The following is a 23,502-nucleotide window of genomic DNA, read 5'->3' on the forward strand; positions in this document are numbered from 1 at the left end:
ATATGAAAGTAGATGTAGCATTGCTACCATGCATGTGCACACACTTGAAGGGTTTTTAATTCTATTTGGAGAAGACTGTGAGCGTTATTGATCATGACTTTGAGTGGGGGGGGGGGGGGGCTAGGTGATGAACAGGGGCAAACATTTGTCGAAGAGATAAAGAGATTGTGTCCTTGGTGAAGACTATGGGACTGTAGGTCCATGAGGGTGACATTCAAGAACTAGTGATAGAACATAGCCCGGAGTTGACCGTAGATGGATCTTTGCACACAACAGCAAGAGTTTATGGAGTGTATCTCATCTGAGGAAGAGAGAAGTGAGGAGAAATTCCTCGGCTGTATAGAATATGATAATCACTGTGCAAAATTTTGTAGAAAAGCACCAATGAAATGAAGCTGTAGCAAAGCGAGCAATAAATCTGTCCAACGGCAATGCAATTTCCCATTTCCGAGAAATCTTAAAAAGGAGACAAAAGTGTCATTGGATAGGTTCTTTTTCAAAGACACAAAAAGAATAAGTATGCAAACAACAGATTCCGTAAATTGGTCTAAACGATATTCCTCCTCTGTTTAGAGTAAGTATACATTATCGTATTGCATGCTCATTTATGAAGCTATTATATTATATGTATTTAATTGTAATATTCATTATATTATTATTGCATTACATTATTGACAGTGGCGTTTATGTTAGTCATTTTTATGTGAATGAATAATTGTGGAACAAATCATCAGAGTTTCTATTATTTCCTATGGGGAAGTTTGATTCTATATAACAAGCAATTCGGATGATGAGCTCGTTCGCGGAACGAATTAAGTCAACTGAAGTTCCATTGTATATATCTTTCATGTGTTGATTGAATATAATATTGTTGGATGTTTACTCTACCCATGTTACTATATGGAAGTTATTTTCCTGAAATGTTTTGCAACATATGTTTTAATGGGAATACACATTGGCATTTCATACCAAACTTAGATAGTAAGATAAGGTATCCAACCTGCTGATAAAAAAGGGGAAAATTTGGACATTCATACATTTGGCAAGTGTGGACGATATATAAAGTCGAATTCACAGTTAAACTTATTTAACAATGAGTGCAGTTAATGTGAGATCAACCAATATATCTGATGCCGTACATAATGAACACCATGTCACAAAAGAGAAATTTTACAGGAAAGTTGTCTAAAATTTTTTTTATGTCCTTGTATGGAGCTCGCTTCATTTCATTAAGTGAATATTTCTGTTATTTATTGAAATGTAAATTAATAACGTTATTCCAATATTAACGAAAATGGACCTAGTGCCCTTTACCTCCAGCATACAGATATATATCTGTGTGCTGGATGGACTACATACATTTTTTCCAGTATTGGAATAACACTATTAATTTGCTGTACTTTCATTACAGTACACAGAAGTATAGAACACCAAGTCTTATTTCAGTAAATAACAGAAATATTCACTTTCTAAAAAGCATCATGTCACAATAAAGAAACGAAAAAAACCTTCAAACTGCTCTGGTTAAATTTCCCTTTTGTGACAGTGTCCTTTATCTCTGGCATACAGATATGTATATGAGCACTTTTAAAACCATCTTTGGTTCTCAATTCAACTACAGTAGAACCTTGTTTATTCGAACATCAATTTTTCGAACAACTAGATCAACCAAACACCTTTTCAATTTAATGCATTTTCAGTTTTCTATAGTCAATGATGCTCAACAGTTGGTATTTTCTTGGAACTTGAATCCTTTTATCTCCTAACTCCATAGCTTTGTTCTATTGTACAATAATCAACTTCCAAACAATTGTACATACCGTACCTGTGAGCTATAGATGTAAAGTAGTGGCAAATCTGGGTACATTTTATGTAGTTACAATTAAACTATTGACATGCAAGCAAACATGTGAATAGGAGCAGATTTAGCTGCCATATTTTTTTTTACCTGATGAATTCATCTTAATCCTATGGGTGTGTCTTAATGAGAGGGAGGAGTGCGTCTTCTTGATAACAAAATAGTTCTTATCATGGTTTTGCTGAGGAGGGGGTATCATTTGTTGCTGAATTTCAATTTATTCCTTTGCATTATCAAATTTGTGTCAACCGATTTTCCGAACTTTTCACTTTTTTGAACACCCTTCAGTCCTGATGTGTTTGAATAATCAAGGTTTTACTGTCCATTATTTAGAGTTTATACATATTAGATATTACTACCCATATTCAAAGTATTTTATGAGTGTTCAAATGAAAAGTTTTTACACCAACATGAAGATTTAGTATTCTAAAGATACTTTTAAATATTTTGTCAATATACTGTGGTATATAGTTTTGAAAAATGAAAGAGTTCACAGATGGAATTCAAAACTATAGAAAAAGATATATATGTCAATGTTACATGTTTATGAAAAATGACATAGCTTCCCTCCTATAATCCATGGAAGATTATATGTTAAAAAACAGGAATTTCTTAGTGTAGGTTATATACCACTGCATCTTATCTGCAGATTTTTTCTGACAGATTGGAATAGAAATAATTATTTAGAAAATTAATTTTTAATAAATAATTTTTTGAGGACATATTGATGCAGAATAGCTGAAAGTATAAAAAAAAATTCTACATAAACGAGACAAACTACTACTTCCATTTCCTGTGATTTCTTCATTGATGCATGAAGTTTTTATATGCAGATTATATGCCGCTGCAGGTTGTACAACAATATTTTTTCTTCAGAGTACCAAAATTTGCATCTGTGGATTATATACAGAAAATTATGGGTAGAATCTCTCAATTTTGTGCTTTGATGAGTGCAGATGTCTAAAAAATATTTCACTTTTTTTTTCTTTTTTTTTTGCCACATGTCAACCATATCTAGTAGTTTCAATGTTTTATCCATATTGTTCAGTATAATTTTAAAATGAGATGTTCGAAATTAAGTTTTTAAAGGTAAATTTTATCTTTGGTGATGTCATTTTTCTTAATATGATTTCATGAATTTAACCACTGCTGTTAATTCTGCTTGTGATTGAGAATTTTATGATGGTAATATGCATATAATGGTAATTATGCATTCCGTATCATTTTTGAAATTATCTTTTTCCTAGGAGTATGGAATAACTCAGCAAGAAAAACTGACCATAGGTTTGGGAATATGCACTCCTCTTTTGAAAAAAGTCAGAGCTGACCTTCATCGTAACATTGACCCAACTGCGGATGAAACAGAAAATGTGAACAGACTCAATCCCCAGTAAGGTTTTTTTTGAATAAAAAATGGAAGCTTATTCTTGATTTCTCATGCTCTCATAGATCTGTTTTAATTTATAGCTATATATATATATAATTTTTCTATAGTGGATGTGTTTTTTTAGTATTCAAAAAAAAAAAAATTTTGGTAGAAAAACAAATTTGCAATTTTGAATTACTTTTCAATAAAAATTTTTTTTTTCTTTAAATAAACTTAAAATTGCCCTTTACTCAAAAATTGTATTCTATGTTTTTCTGTTTTGATTTGATTTCGGTAGGGAATTCCAAGTTTTGGTTGTGACCTCATATCAAATTGTTTGAATAATGAAAATTTTATAAATTGACAATTTATAAAAATTCTTGGTAGAATCTACAACCAAGTGATTTTGTCACTTGGTAGTAGATTCTATGAAAAGACTTATGAAGAATAAATTTAAGCTATTTGAAAGCTAAAAATTTAGCTGAGGCTATTAAACTATGCACATTCAATATTTCGATTCTTTTTCAGGTACTCACATGGTGTCTCTTCACCAGAAAGGCATGTGAGAACTAGATTATATTTTACTAGTGAAAGCCATATACATTCCTTGCTGACTGTCCTTCGCTATGGTGGTTTGTTAGATGTGAGTTTTTCCCCTTGTGATTTTGCATTATTTTTCCTCTAACTTTTATTCAGAATTTAGGGTAAAACTTATGTTTCAAAAAATACAAATAAAAAATACAAACAGTATATTTAGCAATATCTGAGGTTCTCTGAGCAATGAATTACTTGTGTGATAAAAATGAGAGCGCCTGTGTGAAAAGTTCTTTTTAGGCAGAAGCTATGAAGGTTTTGATCAAACTACTATTATTTTGAGAAACTATAGTTCATATATGAAAAGGAATTCAAATTACACTATCAATTTTATTTTGCTTGAAATATGTGCAACTTTAATGCACACTCTGTTGCATTTTCTATTTTAATTTTGAGTAGAGTAGCTCTTTGATAGTTGGTACCTATCGCATTAAACAACTTGATTTTTAATTTCATCTGCTCTATGTAGGAACTGTAAATTGCATACAATCAGCATTTCACTTTTTTGTTATTGTGAAGTTTTGGAAATTAGTTTTCTTTAATGGCTTTGATTTTTGATACTCAATTGTTTTATATCTTTATACAGGATTCTGACACTGGGTTCTACAGTCGTTTCAATATTCCATCAAAATGGTTTGTGACAAGTACTACGATACTTTCTTTTTATTGTAAAATTTATATATTTTAAATCATTAAAGTAATATCCTAATTAATATTCATTTTCATAAATATGGTTGACTTGATAAATGCTTTAATAGAAGTAATTAAAAGAATTAACTTTTTTTTTCAAATATATGTTTCCCTAACCTATAGTATCTGACAACAAACTATTACTAGTTTAATAAGTTTTGTGTATGAGACACCATTATTTTTTCTTTTCAAGAAAATTTTCATAAATTAAAATTCAAAATTGCAGTTATTTTAAATTGCATGGGAAGATGCCTGTTGATAATAGTCTGTTCAATGTTCATTATTGTTTCATGATTCAGATATTTTTATTTATAACTTTTGGTTCTGATTATTTCTATTTTCAGTTAGTAAGAAGGTCCCATATACCCATACCTCTTTTCAGCCACCTCTCCTTGGGCAATTTACCTGTCGTCGCCTTTGTTTTTGTACAAGTTCTTTTCCGTCTATTCTACCAAATCATGTTTTTCATTGAACTACAGACTGCACCTATTTAGTTGAATATTATTGCTGAATATATACTTATTTAGTTGAATATTATTGCTGAATATATACTTATTTAGTTGAATATTATTGCTGAATATATACTTATTTAGTTGAATATTATTGCTGAATATATACTTATTTAGTTGAATATTATTGCTGAATATATACTTATTTAGTTGAATATTATTGCTGAATATATACTTATTTAGTTGAATATTATTAGTTGCATATATATATTGTTGAAGCTATTTTATTTCCTATGAATAAAAAGTTTTTTATTGGGAGTAATTTAACAAAGACGGTAGTGTTTCGAAAAAAAAATTGTTATACAGAAAAATTCAGTATATAATGAGACTACTTATTTTTCCGTGATAAAATTGAGATATACTTGTTCTAAATTAATTTAGATGCGCCAAATTAGTTGCAAAGAATTTCTTTCCCTTGATATCTTGCAGCAGCTTGCCAGAAGAAACCAAAGATGAACAATGGCGTAGAGCAATGGAGTATGTTAGTGCTGTATCTGAACTAAATTACATGACCCAAGTTGTTATAATGCTGTATGAAGATCCAACTAAGGTATTGCAAAAATTCAATTGAATTCATCATAATTTCAAATAATTGTATGTTCGCTTAAATTAAATTTTGCTTCTTTATGAATTTTGCTTCATCTTTAACAATTTAGTATAAGACAATGAATAATTGTATGTATGAATAATTGAATAATTGGCATTTTTCAAGTATTTGGATTTAAAAAGAAAATCTTAAATAATAAATAACTTTTGTTTATCATTTTCAAAGAAATATTTTTCAAATGTTTTTGTGTTGTAGGATGTGTGTTCAGAAGGAAGGTTTCATGTTGAATTGCATTTTAGTCCAGGCGTAGTTTGTTGTGTTCAAAAAAATCTCCCACCTGGTCCAGGATTCAGGCCTCAGGCTCGTAGTGGCCCAGTAAGTATAAAGCTGACCAGTAGTTAGGAAATCTGTAAATAATTGGCTCATGAAAACTTATATTACTATATTTATTTGGATGATTTGGATTGGAGGCTCCCAATATACTTTACCTATTACATTTCAGAAAATAACTACCAAATTCACCAAATCCACCTTCACAGGAAAAAAAATCTTTTTATGCCATCTGAAAATGTGTGTGTGTGTGTATCTTTTTGAGCAAATCAATAGGCACTATATACAGGGAGAAAACCTCCATTAGTTATAAAAACATACTTTCAATTAGAAAAAGTATTCAAATATTGTGCCTATTTTAGATATTTTTTGTACCAGTGGCCATATTATACTGAAATACAAAACTTTTTATACAGTTCTCCCTTTCCTCTAACTTTCAGTTAGAAAGTTGTTGCCCTGTCTCTTCTTAGCCCACAAAAATATTCCACCGTTCTAAGTGTAATATTATCAAGATATTCAAGCTAAATGAAAAGCATTTAATGCCATGAGCACAAATACTTTATCAACAGCTTAAAAAAGGCCCTTAAAAGGGCTAACTGACAAACTTGTTCATATGATGTTCTTTACCTCATTTTCAGTGATTTTGAACTCAATCTAATATTGCACAAAGTTTTTGGTATTAGGCTCAGCAGAGACAGGGCATCAACTTTGTAATTGAAGGTTAGAGTATGGGGAGGGCAGTATATGAAAATTAAATTTTGTATCTTGGTACATACACGGCCCCCTAGTAAAATCAATGACATATCTAGAATGAATATGAAAAAAATTTCTAATTAAAGTATGTTTCTATACCCACCATTTCACGAGTTATTTGAGCTCAGACTTGAGTTTTCACTTTGTATATTCTGCTCATAGTTATTGCGTTTCTCCTAGATAACCTAGGGAATAAGTGAAATCTTGGTTTTAGCAACCTGAACTCTCAAAAGTGTTCAGTTACAAGGCAGAACTAATTATATACACTAGAACCTGTCTAAATTGACCATCTAAGAAAGGGATTCTGCTCTATTAGTCATCCGTGATCTACCTCACCAGAATGCATACATAATACATACAGTCTGAACTTGATATAACAAATTTTGATTTTGACAAATTCCTTGATTTAATGATTTTTTTAAGAATTTCTCCTGTTCATACATTTTCTGTTAATCTTAACCCCAATATAGTGATTGTCCTCAATTTAATGAATAAAAATGTTGGTTTTTTTTTTATCTGATTCTTTGAATCAAAGTTTGACTTTATTGTTAGGGGATATGATTGAAGTGTTAAAATTTTTCAAGGAGATGGATATAATAGAACATGAGTTATATATTCATATATGGTCAATAAACTGCTTCAACAAGGAGATACTAGTATCGATTGGTAAGGGACAATTCCATGTTGTGGTGACACAGGGAATTTTTCTCAAATAAATGGAATATCTTATCCTTGGGGTCATGAATTCTAACACAATTGACGCTATGTTCAGAAAGAAATATGATGAACATATTGGGATAAATCGAGGCTTATATAAGACAGCCATAAGTTTTTATGGGCAGTGTATTTTATTTTATCATAATCATTTATTTTATTTAGTGTGCGGTTTTTTTTTTCCTCTTTTGATAACTGCTCTTATTTTGATTGCTGTGTTTTACTTATGTTTGAAATCTACATTTTTTATGGAATTCTCTTTTCGGTCACCTCGCTGGGCTTTTTGCCTGTTGTGGCCGCTGTATTTACTATTTAATCTGAGATTTTTAAAATATTACACACTCTAACCAGCTGATTGTTATTCTACCAGGTTTTACTGTATTTATAGTTTTGAAAAGTTTAGCTTTTTTGTTAAAGCAACATTTTATGAAATATAAATTTTTATCTTATGTCCTGACAGAAAGAGAGGCTTTGCCCATTGATGATGATGATGCCAAATGAAAAACCATCCCTTGGATGTGACAGTGAAAAGCATGGTTGCATTGAGGAAGAAGATGATGATTTAACATTAGAAGAAGAAATTAATTACCATGATGCCTGCAGCGAGCCTGTGAGTGTCACTGGAATTCACAACTTGTATAATTTAGTAAAGCATATTTTTATAAGCATTTAGCTGCAACGTGTTTTCATACTGATACCAAAACTTATCTAGAAAACTTTTTAATTACCATATTTTTTTCTTCTAACATAATATCTTCCAATAGACTCTTATTAAATTTCCATCAATGAATAAGACAGCATAACAAATATTTTTACCTTTTGAAAGTATGGAAATTCTTTCCTTCGAAATTTCTGAAATTTGTTAGAATTTCTTTTGATGAAGGATACTTTGCAGATGACAGTTTTTCTCTCGTCACAAAATTTTTCTTTGTGTTTGTACAGGGTGATCAGCAAATAAGCCCTTATTTCAAAATTAAATATCTCTACAACAAAGATCAATAGAATTATGCGGTAAACGGTACGTTTATTAGCAAAACTGTAAGAATGTTGTACAGAAATTTTGAAAATTTAGTTTTTTTTTAAATTTTTTAAAATTTAAAAAAAACAAAACAAAACTGGAGATTTTGGGGTTCCGAAAATCCTCATTTGTGTGAAGAGAAAGCACTGCATTCGCCTAAAGTTGCTGCGGTATGCGCCAGAGGCATTATCGGCCCCTTCTTCGTGCGAGAAACGATTACTACTGAACGTTATGTTACAATTTTGGAACAATTTGTCAGCACACATGGCGCATACCGCAGCCCATGCAGTAACTTTAGGCGAATGCAGTGGTTTCTCTTCACACAAATAAGGATTTTCAGAACCCCAAAATCTCCAGTTTTTTTTTTTTTAATTTAAAAAAAAACTAAATTTTCGAAATTTCTGTACAACATTCTTACAGTTTTGCTAATAAACGTACCGTTTACCGCATAATTCTATTGATCTTTGTTGTAGAGATATTTAATTTCGAAATAAGGGCTTATTCGCTGATCACCCTGTACAAAGACTTTAAAAAAGCCTACTGAATGGTAACTTGAAATAACCTTCAGTTATGATTTGTGGGTATAAAGGGCACGCTATTTTTATATAAAGAATTTGCTTTAGTATTTGAAAAAAATATAATAGCTAGATTATCTTCTTTTGACATCACTTTCATTAGTCATACATTCTATGATAATTTTCTTAAAAAGTTTTAATAATATCATTTGTGTTGTTTAGTGATTGATGAACTTATAAAAACAATAATTATCTGATTTTCAAGGAATCACCCACAATTTCAGAAGAAAATGATGTAAAAGACCACAAAAGTCCTAAAAGTTGTAGACTAAAGGCATCTGATCCCATACCTATTCATAGCACACCTTCAAAAACTGTTACTTCTGGTAAGTTGATTTCAGATTCATTGATGTAAAATGATCATAGCTAGCTGGGGTAACAAAGTATATATCTCACTAACCCACCATGGTTTGTATCTCAGTGAGCATCATGAAATCATTTCATACTGTTACAGATGAATAACACTTACTACACAAAGATTGATGGATTTTTTTTATGCTTAAGTGTGGATTAGGTACTTTAAAATCAAAATATTCTGTAATATATCTATATGTTACTTGAATTTTTGTGAGCATATGCTGCTTAGGCGCATATTGAACTCTATCCAAAAGTTGTCTAGACTATTGAACAAATAGGCTGGTGAACAGATGTTTTAGTGTCATTACTGGCATCATATTCAGGTTTTTACGAACACTTATTAAAACATGATCAGAAAATTAATTTTTTGATCATAGGGGTGAGTCATATTTAAATGGGTCTTGAGATCAATCAACAGTGGTGTAGATGGTAGCATGCTTGCCCGGTATGCAAGAGGCCTGGGTTCGAGTCCCGGCGGAGACGTGATGACTTTCCTTTCCTAGCTCACCTCAGCATAATATCCGGAAAATAACTGTTTCCTTGATATCTCTGGCTGAGAAAGAAGCCATCTATATCTCTCTCTAAATCAACAGATTGTCTGATTTTTTTAAAAATGGTTTAAAGCCATATTTTCACAGTATAATCATTATCTGGTGTGTCCACAAGACAATTACTAGGGGCCTGCTCCAGAATTTGCCTTCCCCAGTAATTGCAGTTTGTACTCAGTAATTTTGGAATCAAAGGGTTTTTTATTTTAATAGGGCAACTATGTATTGCCTAAGAACAGAATACATGCATGAGTTTAAATGTTAAGATTGCCCAGCTCTATTCCATGTCATCTCTAGCAGTGTTACTTGTGTTAAAAAACCAGCTCTCACATTTGTTATTTGATTGGTGTTAGTTTGAAAAAAAATATATTTTTTTCTGAATCAGTTTGTGAGGCCGCTCCAAAACCATTTGTGCTGATGAAGAGCCAGTCTGATTCTTCCCGTCCTAGAAGTCTAGACAGTGAGAGTGCCGCTAAGAAATCTAGAACTGAAAAGGGTAAATCTCACTCTTTTTTTTGTTTCATTCAGACTCTTTTGAGAAACAGTGATTCGAAAAATATAACCACAAAAAAAAAATACCTGCCGCTGCCCGGGTTTTTTTCCCATATACTTTATAATCATGTGGCCTGTGTGAAGGTTTTGGGTTTGTGTGTGTTGAAAATACAAATTGTGTTTTTTGTCAAATCAGAATTTTTTTTTTCTATATTATAACCATAATTTCGTCAATTGGTATCGAAGATATAATAGTTTTCTTATCTTGTCACGGGCCACACAAAATCACCTCGAGGGTAACATGTGGCCCTGAACATCTCCCCCCAATTGCATATGCCTCTGCACACTGCTTGATCCAATTACATTGGGACTCTGGGTTTCTGATAACAATAACCGATTGATAATTATTTCCCAAAGCAACCCAGAAGCTAATATTCTTTTACATAGAACTGGTTGAAAAATGTTCAGTTGTGCTGCTGCATTCCACTTACATATCTTTTTTAATCATATTGCTCTGAAACAGGATTTCCCCCTTCAAGCTACGATACTTTTTTAAAATTCAACTATTGTAAGAAATCAGAATAGATTTGTTTAATGCTACTACGATACTTGTTCAAGTATAGATTCCTTGAGAAAGTGTTTTGGCTGAAAACTGCTAATATGATGAACTGGAAGATACTGACCAAGAACTGAGAAAGAGGGATTTTTTTATCTTGTATTGTCTTCGCTATTAAGACGGCCATTGCAAAACCATCTGCATGCACACATGGATCCAAGCAGATACTATGACCCATTTATGACATTGTGAACCAACCAAGTATGGAAGTTATTGTCAACAAGGAAATGGTAGTTCACCCTCTGACCTTCCACATGGTCTTACAGGTTGATAACAGTGATTTATAGGGAGAAAAATAAATTTTGAGTTCAACCTTAACTTCAAAATGCACAAAAAAATTGATAATATAAATGAAAATCCTGTAACTATAAACATTATTTTTAAAATGATGTGTCAGATCCATTCCATTCTTTACAAAAGTGATAATAATAAGTAATGTCTATATACTGTACTTTCTCTTTGAGTAACTATAAAGTCATTGCCTTCCTTCTGAAATGCAATCAGTGTTTCATAAGTTGTATTCCTATTACTCAAATTTTTTGTATCTAGATGTACTATATTTCACCGTGTATAAGGAACCCCTTTTTGCCAAAAATTGGGTCCCAATAAAAGGAGTTTCTTATAAATGGATAGTGTTATAGATATATCTTTTCCACTTCTTTCCAAATTTTAAGTCCAAAAAATCTAGAGTCTGTATACACATTAAAATACTTTAATTAGTATTCTCTATCAGAATCTTTCACAATATACTCTTAGTGAAAAAAAATAAATAACACACCAAGAAGACGACTTCAGATTTGAAGGAAACTTGTCATGTCTAATTATCATATTATAATGTATAAATCCTCACAATATCAGAGCGAAACATTCATTTATTGTGAAAAACAGCAAAGTGACATCAAAAAGGATAGTACCATGTTGAGCTTTCTCTAGGGCGGATACAAGAAAAGATAGTCCTGCATTAATGCATACAGGTTCAGTATGTTGGTCTGAGGCAGATGCATGTCGCTGAGAAGTCATGGTTCTCAGTAGCACCACTAGAAATGACAGTCTTTCATAATGAATGGCACCCCAGACCCTCACACCTGCAGTTGGGGTCGTATACCTCTGTTTCTAACTATGCCATTTCAAGCAATATAGCTTTCTAATTGAAATTGTAAAAGAACTGTTGCTATTAATTCATAGCTGTAGTAATCTTTTATATTATACTGTTGAATCTCAAAAGGTAGTCCACATACACAGAGCCTTGAAGATGTGTCTGTGAATAAAACATCAAAAGAGGAGCGAAGAGGTAAATAATTTTATTTCTGTCACTATGTAATTTTGTGACTTGCATATTCTAGTTACTTATTACATTATTGGTTATTGATATATTGTCATTGCATGTCTCTTATTTTAGAAAGCTTTCAACATCGGCATTCGATTCCAGGGCAGTTGAGTTCGTATTTGAGAATGTGCAGTGCAGCAGACCTGCCAAAAGTTTTTGGTAAGAATATATCATCAACCATTTTCAATCCACTGTGGATGAAGGTTTCTTCTAATTTTTTCATTTTGCTCTGTCTGATGCTTTAGCCATCCAGTTGACTCCAGCCACTTTTCTGATCTTGTCGATCCATCTTGTGTGGGGACGCCTTCTCGGGCGTTTAACACCACAGGGGGTACCACTCTAGAATACTTTTGGTCCATCTGTTGTCCTGTCTTCTTGCAATTGTCCAGCCCATTTCCATTTCAAATGTTTAATTCTTTCCATGATATCATATACCTTTGTGTGCTTCCTTATCCAAGTGATCCATTTTCTGTCTCTCCTTGTGATGCCTAGTTTACATCTTTCCATACTTTGTGCTGTGTGTAGCCTTTGTATTGTCTTGCTTGTGAGTGTCCATGTTTCAGCTCCATAAGTCAGTGCTGGTAGCACACACTGGTTAAATACTTTTCTTTTCAGGCATAATGGCATGTGACTCTTCAGAATTACACAGTTTTTGCCAAAAGTGCTCCGTCCAATCCTGATCCTTCTGTTTATTTCATTAATGATTTCGTTGTCCATGGTAATTTCTTGTCCCAGGTATACATAACTTTTTATTTCTTCTATTTCTGTGTTGTTGAGCAAGATCATCTTCAACGTAAAGGAGTTGAACATAACTTTTGTATTTTGAAGATTCATTTTCAAACCCACCTGAATACTTGCCTTCACAAGTTCTTGCATCATTTCTTCTAGTTCATCTGGATTACTGCTGATAATAACAATGTCGTCAGCAAAACACAAATGGTTGAGAAATTCTCCATTTATTTTAATTCCTTTCTCATCCCAATCCAGTTTTCTGAATACTGCTACGAAAACAGCGGTAAAAAGTTTTGTTGAGATAGTATCACCCTGTCTGACTCCTTTCCCAAGTTTAATCTTTGCTTTTCTCCTTTATCCAAACGAATTGTTGCAGTTGCTTTGTCATATATTTTCTTGATGATATTGATGTAAGTCTTCTCTACCCCAATTACATCTAAGCTTTAACAACAACAGATATGAAGACAGAGTCAAATGCTTTCTCAAACTCAATGAAGGCCATATACAATCGTAATTTGCATTCCTTGTCTCTATGAGTTCCCTGATTGTTTGAATGTGATCCATTGTACTAAATCCACTTCAAAATCCTGCTTGTTCTTTTGGTTGGGTTTTGTCAAATTTGGATTCAATCCTATATGTCAGCACTTTAGTGAAGATTTTACAAATTACTGATCAACTGATTGGTAGATAATTCTTCTTTTTCACTCTTTTTGCAAAGAAGAACCATCATTGCGTTATTCCAATCTTCAGGCGCATCCGATTTTGTGAGACAATTTGTAAACAAAGCAGCTAGCATACTCTGGCAAATTCTTCTCCTGCTTCTTTAATAATGTCTATTAAAATCCCATCTTCACCTAGGCATTTACATTTTTTCATATATCTTGTAGCCTTCTTTCATCACAGGTGCTACTTGTAAAAATTCTGTTCCATTTTCTTTTCTTCCTGCTCCCTTTCCTCTGTTTCGATGCTGTTCTTCATGTTTGCATAGAGTAGTATAAAATTTCTCAACAATAGTAGTAATTTCATTTCCCTCTTTTGTGATGGTTCCATCTTTCCTTTTTAGTGCAAAAATTTCCTTTCTCCCAACACAATTTTTGTTTTGCTGATTTTAAGCTCCTATTATCTTCCAGTGCTTTCTTTACAATATCACAATTAAACTTCCTGACATCTTCGGTAATCCCCTTTCGTACTGTCTTACAAAGTTCTGCATATTCCACTTTTGATTTAGGGTCATTCTTCTAAATGTGAAATTCTCTTCGGCCTTTCATCAGTGTCTTCTGTTATTTTCTTCACCAGTTTGATTTATTGTTCTCCAGTGACTTCTTTTGCTACTATTCATCTCGTCTAATTCTTCATAAAAGTCTTCTACTTTTTCCTCAGAATAGCTTGTTGTTGGTGCATAGACTTGTATAATCTGTATCCAATATGTGCTTGATATATGCATAACCAACTCTATCAGATGTACTATCCAACTCAACTACGTGATTTTTCCACTTTTTATGAATGAGAAATCCTACTCCACTAGTTCTTCCATTATCTGTTCCTCTGTAGTAAAATACGTGTCCACTGACAAGTTCGATTTCCTCCTCTCTTTTTCTTCTTACTTCATAGATGCCTAGGATGTCCCAATTTATTGTTTCCAGTTTTTCTTCCAACTCCTGCAAACGATTTTCTGACTAAAGAGATTGTCCGTTATATGTGGCCAAGGTCATCTTATGGCAGCCTGGTCCAACCCTTATATATCCTCCTTTTTGTTTAGTTTCTGGTGTAAAATTAGTACTGAAGAGTGTCTGGTTCTTCTCAGTTGAAAACTGCATTAAATTATTTGTTGCATCAGTCACTTTAGGTTTACTTAAAATTTACTAAGAGAAATGGTGTCACTCTCCATTGTTCATACAGAGTACAAAAGACTGGATACCAAGTGGAGATGTCAATACTGATGCCATCTTCATCTCTACTTGATATCCAGTCTTTTATGCTTTGTTGAAATTGACTATTGAAATTAATGAAAGGAGGATCTAGGCCTTGTAATTTTGTAACTGTAATTACTGTTAATTATTTTCTTAGCACTTTAGTTTTGGAAGTGAGTACATTTTCACTGCAGGTGTGAAAGAGTCGGTTCTGTCTCATGAAATTAAAGAAAAGGAAGAATAGTATCATTCAGGACTGTTGTTAGGCAGGCACGAATTCATTTCCAATTGGAATTGTAAGAGATCAATCAAGGTGATATATACATGTAACTATAAATTAATGTGAATAAACATTGTTTCATTAAAGAATCAAAAATTATTACTAATGATGACTTTACAGCACTTCCTTACAAGGCCACACAACAGGCAAACTGCCCAACGAGATGGCTGAGAAAAACATGCCCATAACAAATATGGATGTTATATGTATCAAAAATACAGCAACCCAATTAAAAATGCAATCATAAAAAATAAAAACTATAACAAACATGATAAAATATTATATTATGCCCATAAAAAATATTTATGGTTGTCTTATTCTAAGTATGGATAGTTTCTCGATTAACCCCAACATGTTTATCGTATTTAAACATGTAGAATATTTTATTATCAAATCTTTTTTTATTAATTTTACATAACAAAGTATGATAATGTTCATTATTTTGATAATATTAATAAATAATGGATTCCAAAGAGTGATGCTATAAAGAATGTCTTTATGCTATAATATATCGGGATATTTATGGCACTGAACTTGTGTTTACTCCGTTATGTAGGCTCTACTAATAGTTTGTTCAGTACTGCTGTGATAAGTGGATCATCTAGTGCTCCGGAACTGAAAAATGCTGTTCCTCCATCATCTGCAGGTAAGCATGATGAATATGAATTAAAATTTTTGAAGTTCATTGGTGTTTTTTTTCCTTTTACTATTATCCAAACATTAATGCTTAACTGATATCTTTGATTTGTGTGGCATTAAAAAAACCAAACATTTTGTGCAGCAATCTGACTAACACCATACTAGTTAAAGCAGTGGTTCTCAAACTTTTGTCTTCTGCGGCGTCCTTGCCCTAGTGGGCATGTATCCGCGGCTCCCAGAATAGCCTAACAAAGAACTGTTTCATGGTATTGATTGGGCATACATTAACAGGGACAGCTCACACGATGCCCCAGACAATGGCTGAGAGCCACTTTGAGAACCACTGAGTTAAGGGTTAGACATCATGCCATTCACTGATTCCTGAGGGTAAACATTGTGGCTTTCCTGTATGTATTTTATTCTGCACAGAATCAAATCAGGCAATACAACACTAATCCTGGAGAAACCATTTTCATTTAACATTTCTTTAATGTCATTTTTAATTTACCAACCTATTTGGTACACAAAGTGGAATATTGGTTTAAAAAAATTATGTATAATAGCATCACTAACACTTTTATGTTTCAGTTTCCTTTTGTCAATGACAAAAATCATTAATGTTAATTTACATTTTGTTGACATGCAATTTTTTTTTGGAAAAGTGAGGTTTCCGATTCAAGTGGTAGAATTTATAATTTCATATCAATATAGGATTTCATTTTGATTTCTAGATGGCTATGGAAGTGTGCCTTGCATTCGTCCCTTGGAAACTCTGCACAATGCTCTCTCATTGAAACAGCTCGATAGCTTTTTGGAAAGAATGACTAGCTCATCATTTCGCGTCTCCCTGCAAACAATGAACAAATTCCCTTCTCCGGTTTCCCTGTCATTATCAGCAGTCCACTCTACTATGTCGCAGCCATCTGCTCTCCCTATTGTGTCCCCATCAAGCAGTATGTATATAATTTCCTGTTCTATTTAGGAAGAATTAGTTCTAAAATTTTCTCTTGAATGGCTTTCTTATTGTTTTTTACAAAGAATATTTAATATAAAACATTTTGTACTTTATTTGTTCGTCACCACTTCTAGATTAATTTTTTGTCTGATGTGATATGAATGTAGGGCCAGGGACTTGGTTACTTTGCGTCCTGTTCATAAGCAGTTTTGCGACCTTCACTACAATATTTTCTGTTTTCATAGTATAATCTACTTATTTTTATGCATTCATATCCCTCTCCACCAAAGTGTGTGACAGGTGTCTAGCTAGCCTCAGGGATTAACTTGTTTTTTGCACCACAACTCATATAGACCTGCTAAAAGTCAGCTTGGGCATCCATCAAAAGCTATCCCAGAGAATTCCTATAGCACAGCTTACCAGATAAGGCAGGTGGATGGAGGCCTTATTTGAATAAGACCATGCACAAAATAAAATGTCTCATACATCCATCATACAAGATCCTGAATTGCGGATACTGACACTTAAAAGTCTTGTAGGAAGGGGTCCCGAGAGAGCTTACGATGCTGTTAAGACCACAGCCCCCACATTGGGAGGGAGGCAGTGATTGATCTTCACATTTCTAATTTTTTGAACTACATCTAAACTTTCTTGAAATCTATAAAAAGAGTTCAGCTTGATGAATTCTTCTTAATCTGGGGTCTTGTCGAAAATTAAAACCTCATTTAAATCAAGAGTGTGAGGAATCATGGGTTAGTGTCTTAAAGCAACATAATATATAAATTGAGGCTGATTTTCTAATTGATTTTGATAATCAATTAATGATGCACTGCAATAAATATTCATTCACACAGGGCTGTATTTAAGTAGGTGTGAATGGTGCAATCGCTGTAGGCCACAGTGCCATGCGACAACTCTATGCATCGATGGAATTTCTAGGCGTTTCTTCATTAAGCAGTTAAAATTCAATTCACAATATGTAATCAATGCATTAAAATCTAGTTTTACTGCTCCTATGTTTTGAAGCCTAGTGCAGTTGCACCCTTCACATCTGCCTGTTCAGCCCCGTGTGAATGAATATTTATTGCAGTGTCTCACTTATTGATTATCATAAAATCAATGAGAGAAAATTAGCCTCAATTTATATATTATGTTGCTTATGCTAGTAGCATATACAATCAAAAATTATTGATGATGAAAATGAATGGGAAAAACATCATAATCAGTTCTAAAAGGATTAGTATCCAAAAAGCTAATCTTTTAAAGAATCGGACATCTTCATTTATCATTGTCTTTGATTGATATAGAGAAGATTATGTCCTGGGTTCATGAATAAGTTTTCAGCTCAATGGTACCTTGGTCCACAACGGGGGTTATAAACTGATAGCAGCCTGCAGTCTAGTTCCACCTACATTTTTTGTGTTTTATTTTTGAATTTAAAGTCAACCCTTTAACTGAGCGAACATTAAGAAATATATCTTTCTGTATGTGCATTTTTCCCTCCATCTCATAAATTAGCAGAAAGTGATTTAGCAGGTTACTGTGCTTATTCAGTAATTTCAGGGTGAAAATGAAGTTCACAGTTGTTTACATAAAGATCCAGCAAGAAAAGGGAGCATATGGAGCTGTTGTAACTCCCTCCACATGATCAGACATTGAAAAATATTTTTAAATTAAAAATCATGTAAAGAAAATATAAATTTTCATTTATTCATTAAAATGCTAGTTTTTGAAGTTAGTTATACAGAATTTCTCTAAGAGATTCCCTGTACCCGCCTTTTCTCCAATCCACTAGTGTACCTCTGCGGGTTTGGATCCAGGGGTAATTAATTGTGAATGTACGCAAGATTGCCCTCTATTTCACAGAGCTGACCTGCATACACATCTTGCTACCACTGTATTTATAAATTAAGAGAGACTCTACATCTCTCTTTCATTTCTTTTATGGGGGGGATTTAGGATTAGATTATGTTAGTTTTTTTTGTGCAAAAATCAAAAACCTGATGTTTGTATGACAATGCTATCACAATACAATAAAAAATAAATATTATAGGTCTCGCTTGGAGTGGACCTCCGTCATTTGTCTCAAGTAGTGGTCCTTCATCTCCTAATTCGTCTACCCTGGACATCTGGGCTAAATGGAGACAGATGGCAGAAGTTGATTCTGTTCTTGATTTTTCTGGATCTGGAAGTCGAAACAGTTTGAGCAACCCACCATCGCCTCATGATCCAAGATATTATAACAACAGTTTGTAGCAGAAAAAGATTTTTTCAGTATATTATTCAAGTTGGAAGTGATAAAGCAGTTATCAGCACCATAGATCATGTAAAATTGACACATACTGTCAATTATAGTGATACTGCTTTTCATGCTTTCAAAGAAAGAATATCTGTGATAGAGGAATGAGAATGACTCATTCTCAATTTCGAAGATTTAGGAAGAGTTAACATAGAGTTGGTTGTATAATTTTGTTTTTATTTAGTGAAAATAATGTTTTTTGTTGAGCATTATCAGAATACCATAGAAATGGAGTGAATTTCTAATCTGAACTTAGCGGGACCAAATGAAGTGAAAATTTCTAAATGAAAGTGAAATAATTCCAATCTCTTTGATGAAGTAGTTGTTAATTTTATGGTTCTATGCTAATGAGGTTTAGTTCTATGGCAGGTGTGTCCAACCTTTTAGGTTTACTGGAAGAAAAACTGTTTTGGGCCACATTCAAAATGCAAACAATAGCCTTGAGAGAGAGAGAGAACTTTTAGCCAAGAAAGTGAGCCAAGCACATTTCTCTTTTCCTCCTTTCTCTTGTCACAAATTGGCTGAAAAGTACTAAAATATTTGTTTATGTTAAGTCAATATTATATTGCTGGTTGGGATACATATCATGAGTTGCATTTCCCTGCTCCATACCATGATGACAAAAAGAGTAAAATGATGGTTCCCAAATGAGTTTGATTTGTAGATTTAAACAATACACAAAAACACAGCTGAAAAAATTAAGTTCGCCTTTTTGATGACCTAAAAGTTGGTGTATGCTGCTTAAAAATGTTCGATAGCACACAAGTTTTATACACCTAAACCTTTGCATGCATTAAAAAATCAGTCGATAAAGCATAAAATGTATAACATGCAGCCTGGCTATCCATACTTATTCAGTGTATTTGAGGGTAAACAAAATTGTTTGTTCATTGAAAATAGGAAACAACGTATTGTGCTCACTAAAGTACTGTGCAAGTAATAATGATCAATTTTTGTAGTACAAAATTATAATTCCACATGTTCAAGTGAGGCATTTGCCCATGGCTGCATGATTCAAGCGGCTTTCAAACTTCATATATGTGCATTTATACACTCATTGCCATAAAAATTTGTGCACCCAGAAGAAGTCGTCAAAATGAAACGAAATTTTACACATGTAAGTACTACGTTGATATAAGTAAGTGATTAGAAAATCCAAGAAAAAAGATCATTTATTGCAGAAAAAAGTACAGATGAGCAGAAGTTTTAGTACTCTGTTAGACCCCCCTCTAGCGCGAATGTGCGATGCGATACGAGTGGGCATTGAGGCATACAAGTTCCGTATGATGTCCTGAGACATCTCGTTCCACAGTTGCTGTAAATGCGCCTCTAGTTCGACCAACCTCGTAGGGTGTCCAACTTGCTATCCCAAATCATCCCAGATATGCTAGATTAGTGACAAATCTGGGGATAGAGCAGGCCAGGGAAAGGTGGTAATGTGGCGGAGGCAGTCTTGTGACATCCTTGCTGTGTGTGGCCTAGCATTGTCTTGTTGAAAAATGGCTCCTGGGAGCCCTGCAATGAGTGGCAACACATGTGGTTGAAGGATGTTATGGACGTACCGCTGGGCTGTCATTGTGCCATGAATCAATATCAGGGGTGACCGTGTATCGTAAGCAATGGCACCCCATACCATGACACCAGCTGTGGGAGCGGTGTGCCGCTGTAAAGCGAAGGCAGGATTGAAGCGTTCACCATGGGGCCTCCACACACGAACACGATTGTCATCACTGCTCAAGTTGAATCTCGATTCGTTGCTGAAGACGACCTGGTTCCATTCCATTGCAGTCCAATCCCGTCGTGCTCGACACCACTCCAAACGGAGACGTTGGTGGGTGTCATTGGCAGCACACGTAATGGGCGCCGCGATACCAGATGTCCTTTAGCCAGTTGTCTTGCGATGGTTCGGGAAGACACGGGGGGCCTGTAGTGAAGCTGCTGCCTGTGTCTGGATAGCGGCCAATGAGGCAGTTGGCTCTACGCGTGTGTTTCGGATGATGTGACAGTCTTCTCGACGACTGGTCTGTCGAGGGTGTCCTGAACCTGGTCGCCGTGTAAATGACGTCTCTTTTGTCCACTGGTCCCAACACCTCCTCACAGTAAAATCAGAACGGCCTAGTTGACGAGCTACTCGCCGAACTGACCACCCAGCTTCCATCATCCCGATGATTCTTCCCCTATCGAACTCTGACAACTGCTCATATGGTCTTCGACGGCGGCGTAACGACATGTCTACTGCAGCATTTCCTTTGCAAACGATTAAATACACTCCAGCAAGCTCTGCTTACCTGTTTTATACTCCAAGGAAAACGAAGTTCAACGCCCTCTAGTGGCATTACGCAATGCGCAATCACGCTGCATTTCTAATCATTTGCATATCTGCCCGACATGTACCTTCAGGCCAACTTTCGTTTCGATCCCACAATTATTTCTTGATGCGCAAATTTTTATGGCAATGAGTGTAATAAACATCTTTGACCCTCTGTCACAATCCCTGACTTAGCAATTAGAACAGTCTGAGAAAGTATTTTCTAGTACGATCAGAGCAACTCAGCATGTTTTTTGTACACATGTGTTGCATTCCTTTTTGGACAGTTTTTAGGTAACGACAAGGAAAAATAATCCCAAGGTGACAGACATGTCAGGTAAACAGGAAAATCTATCATTTTGTGTTTCAAAAGTGATTCGTCTTTTTTGCCTCCTGAAAAATCTGAGCAATATAGAAACATCTAAGTCGTGCAAAAGAAGCCAAGATGCGTATTGGTTCTTTTTTTTAATCTAAAAAAATGTGTATGGTGCTTTATGCAGAAGTGCTCTGTTCTTTTTATGGCCTTGCTATGGTGTTCATGGTGCTTTCTGCAGTAAGAGGCTCTTTACAGGAAAAGTCTGCTTGTATTCACACCTCAGAAATACTGTCACGTAGTGCATTGATAGCAGAGGTTATTACAATAGAACCCACGGGTGGTCACCTCTCTTTTACGTCTAAATAATAATTTCCCTGCTCTATTTAAAATATGCATTTTGAATGATCCCTGCTTAACAGTTACCCTTTAATGGACAAACTTATTTGTCCTTCCAGTGTTTACAAAATAGGGGTCGTCTTACTGTACTTCAAAGAAACTAAGTCTCTGCCCATATGCAACATATTTATTTTTTACAATGCAAGTTCAGTCTAGAATTTTTATAGTAATTGTTGTAGATAATTATATGTATTGTGTTCATGTATGATTACATTTTTTTCAGTATTGAGGTTATACATGGATCTTGTTTTGAACTAGTCGAAAATTTTCTCATATTCACTACAAGCAAAAGACTAGACAAGTTAATTTGTATGAAACATTTAGAAATCAAAATTCCTCGGAACCGTTGATGGCTCTTTTTTCCAAAAAATCTTATTACTATAATTACCATATTTTCAAATACTTTCAACATTATTATAAATTGCACTCTATAAAGTTTAAGACTCTATTTGATGTAATTTTCATGGTTTTTATCAGAAAAATTGAGATATTTTTCAGATATCCTGTAACCAAGTTATATCTAACCTACCTACCAATAATTGTATAGGCATTGACATTTATATTAGCTAGCAGCAAGTAGTTTTTGCCTCTATATTTTCCTGCTGGTATGGTCTCTGATCGTTACAAAATCCATGATTTGGGGAGGGAGGAAGTGTGTTGACATCCTAGACAATAACATCATTGCTTGATACACCTCACTGTGGTAGTAAAGTACACACCAGTTTTTCAAACCATAAAACCATACCAGTTTCTTGCTTCTGATTTGAAAAATATCAAAACCTAAACACATAACATGTACAAGTTAGATTCTACAATAAATAATTCTCTCTTCAAAGCCAAAAAATAGTTGTAAATTGTTTGTGCAGAAATAAACTGGGGTTGTTTGCAGTGGTGAAGTAAAGGGAATGTCAATACAGTTATTGGTAAGTAGTATATTTCTTGATGCATAAAAATATTCAAGAATTTTTATTAGATTGCATGTAGTTTTGAGAAAATTTGGATTACTTTGTGTCAGGAAAAAGTACCTAGTCCTTTTTTTGTATAAAATGTACATGTTATAAAAATAATGTTGCGTACGTATATGAGCTTATATACAAAGTCTTTGGTGGAATTAAAACAATGATTTTTAGTACATTTGATGTGTTATTTACTCGACCAAAAGTATTTACAATGAATTTTTCTAACTGTGTAATATTGATGTACAAGTGGAACATCAATGAAATGCAGAACTCTGTTTCTGCCGGGAATCGATCCCACAGTTCTCTTGCAATCCAGGCAACTATATACCACAAAGCGACGCAATCGTGCTTTTCCTATTTCATGTACAGAATTATTGATTTTTCAGTTCAGATAATGTGACTAATTCAGTTCGC

At 33.8% G+C, this 23,502-nt stretch overlaps 1 protein-coding gene across 7 annotated transcripts in view; it reads left to right on the plus strand.

Annotated features, from left to right (window-relative positions):
* l(1)G0196 (inositol hexakisphosphate and diphosphoinositol-pentakisphosphate kinase) overlaps window positions 1–23,261 on the plus strand; it is a 53,430-nt gene extending 30,169 nt beyond the window's left edge. For all 7 annotated transcript variants that reach the window (XM_089253004.1, XM_089253008.1, XM_089253010.1 and 4 more), the window contains 13 exons: window positions 3,106–3,248; window positions 3,753–3,867; window positions 4,405–4,451; window positions 5,447–5,567; window positions 5,820–5,939; window positions 7,822–7,971; window positions 9,160–9,280; window positions 10,245–10,355; window positions 12,193–12,258; window positions 12,367–12,453; window positions 15,773–15,862; window positions 16,587–16,808; window positions 18,864–23,261. In XM_089253004.1, coding sequence (XP_089109130.1) covers window positions 3,106–3,248; window positions 3,753–3,867; window positions 4,405–4,451; window positions 5,447–5,567; window positions 5,820–5,939; window positions 7,822–7,971; window positions 9,160–9,280; window positions 10,245–10,355; window positions 12,193–12,258; window positions 12,367–12,453; window positions 15,773–15,862; window positions 16,587–16,808; window positions 18,864–19,066 — 1,596 coding nt within the window. In that variant the 3' untranslated portion in view covers window positions 19,067–23,261. The remainder of the gene's footprint in view (window positions 1–3,105; window positions 3,249–3,752; window positions 3,868–4,404; window positions 4,452–5,446; window positions 5,568–5,819; window positions 5,940–7,821; window positions 7,972–9,159; window positions 9,281–10,244; window positions 10,356–12,192; window positions 12,259–12,366; window positions 12,454–15,772; window positions 15,863–16,586; window positions 16,809–18,863) is intronic.
* Window positions 23,262–23,502: the final 241 nt, after the last annotated feature.

This window comes from Pholcus phalangioides, unplaced genomic scaffold, assembly GCF_987345545.1.
Source record: "Pholcus phalangioides strain wild (caught in Gottingen) unplaced genomic scaffold, Ppha-v1.0 ptg000031l_1, whole genome shotgun sequence".
In the NCBI taxonomy this organism is placed as follows: domain Eukaryota; kingdom Metazoa; phylum Arthropoda; class Arachnida; order Araneae; family Pholcidae; genus Pholcus; species Pholcus phalangioides.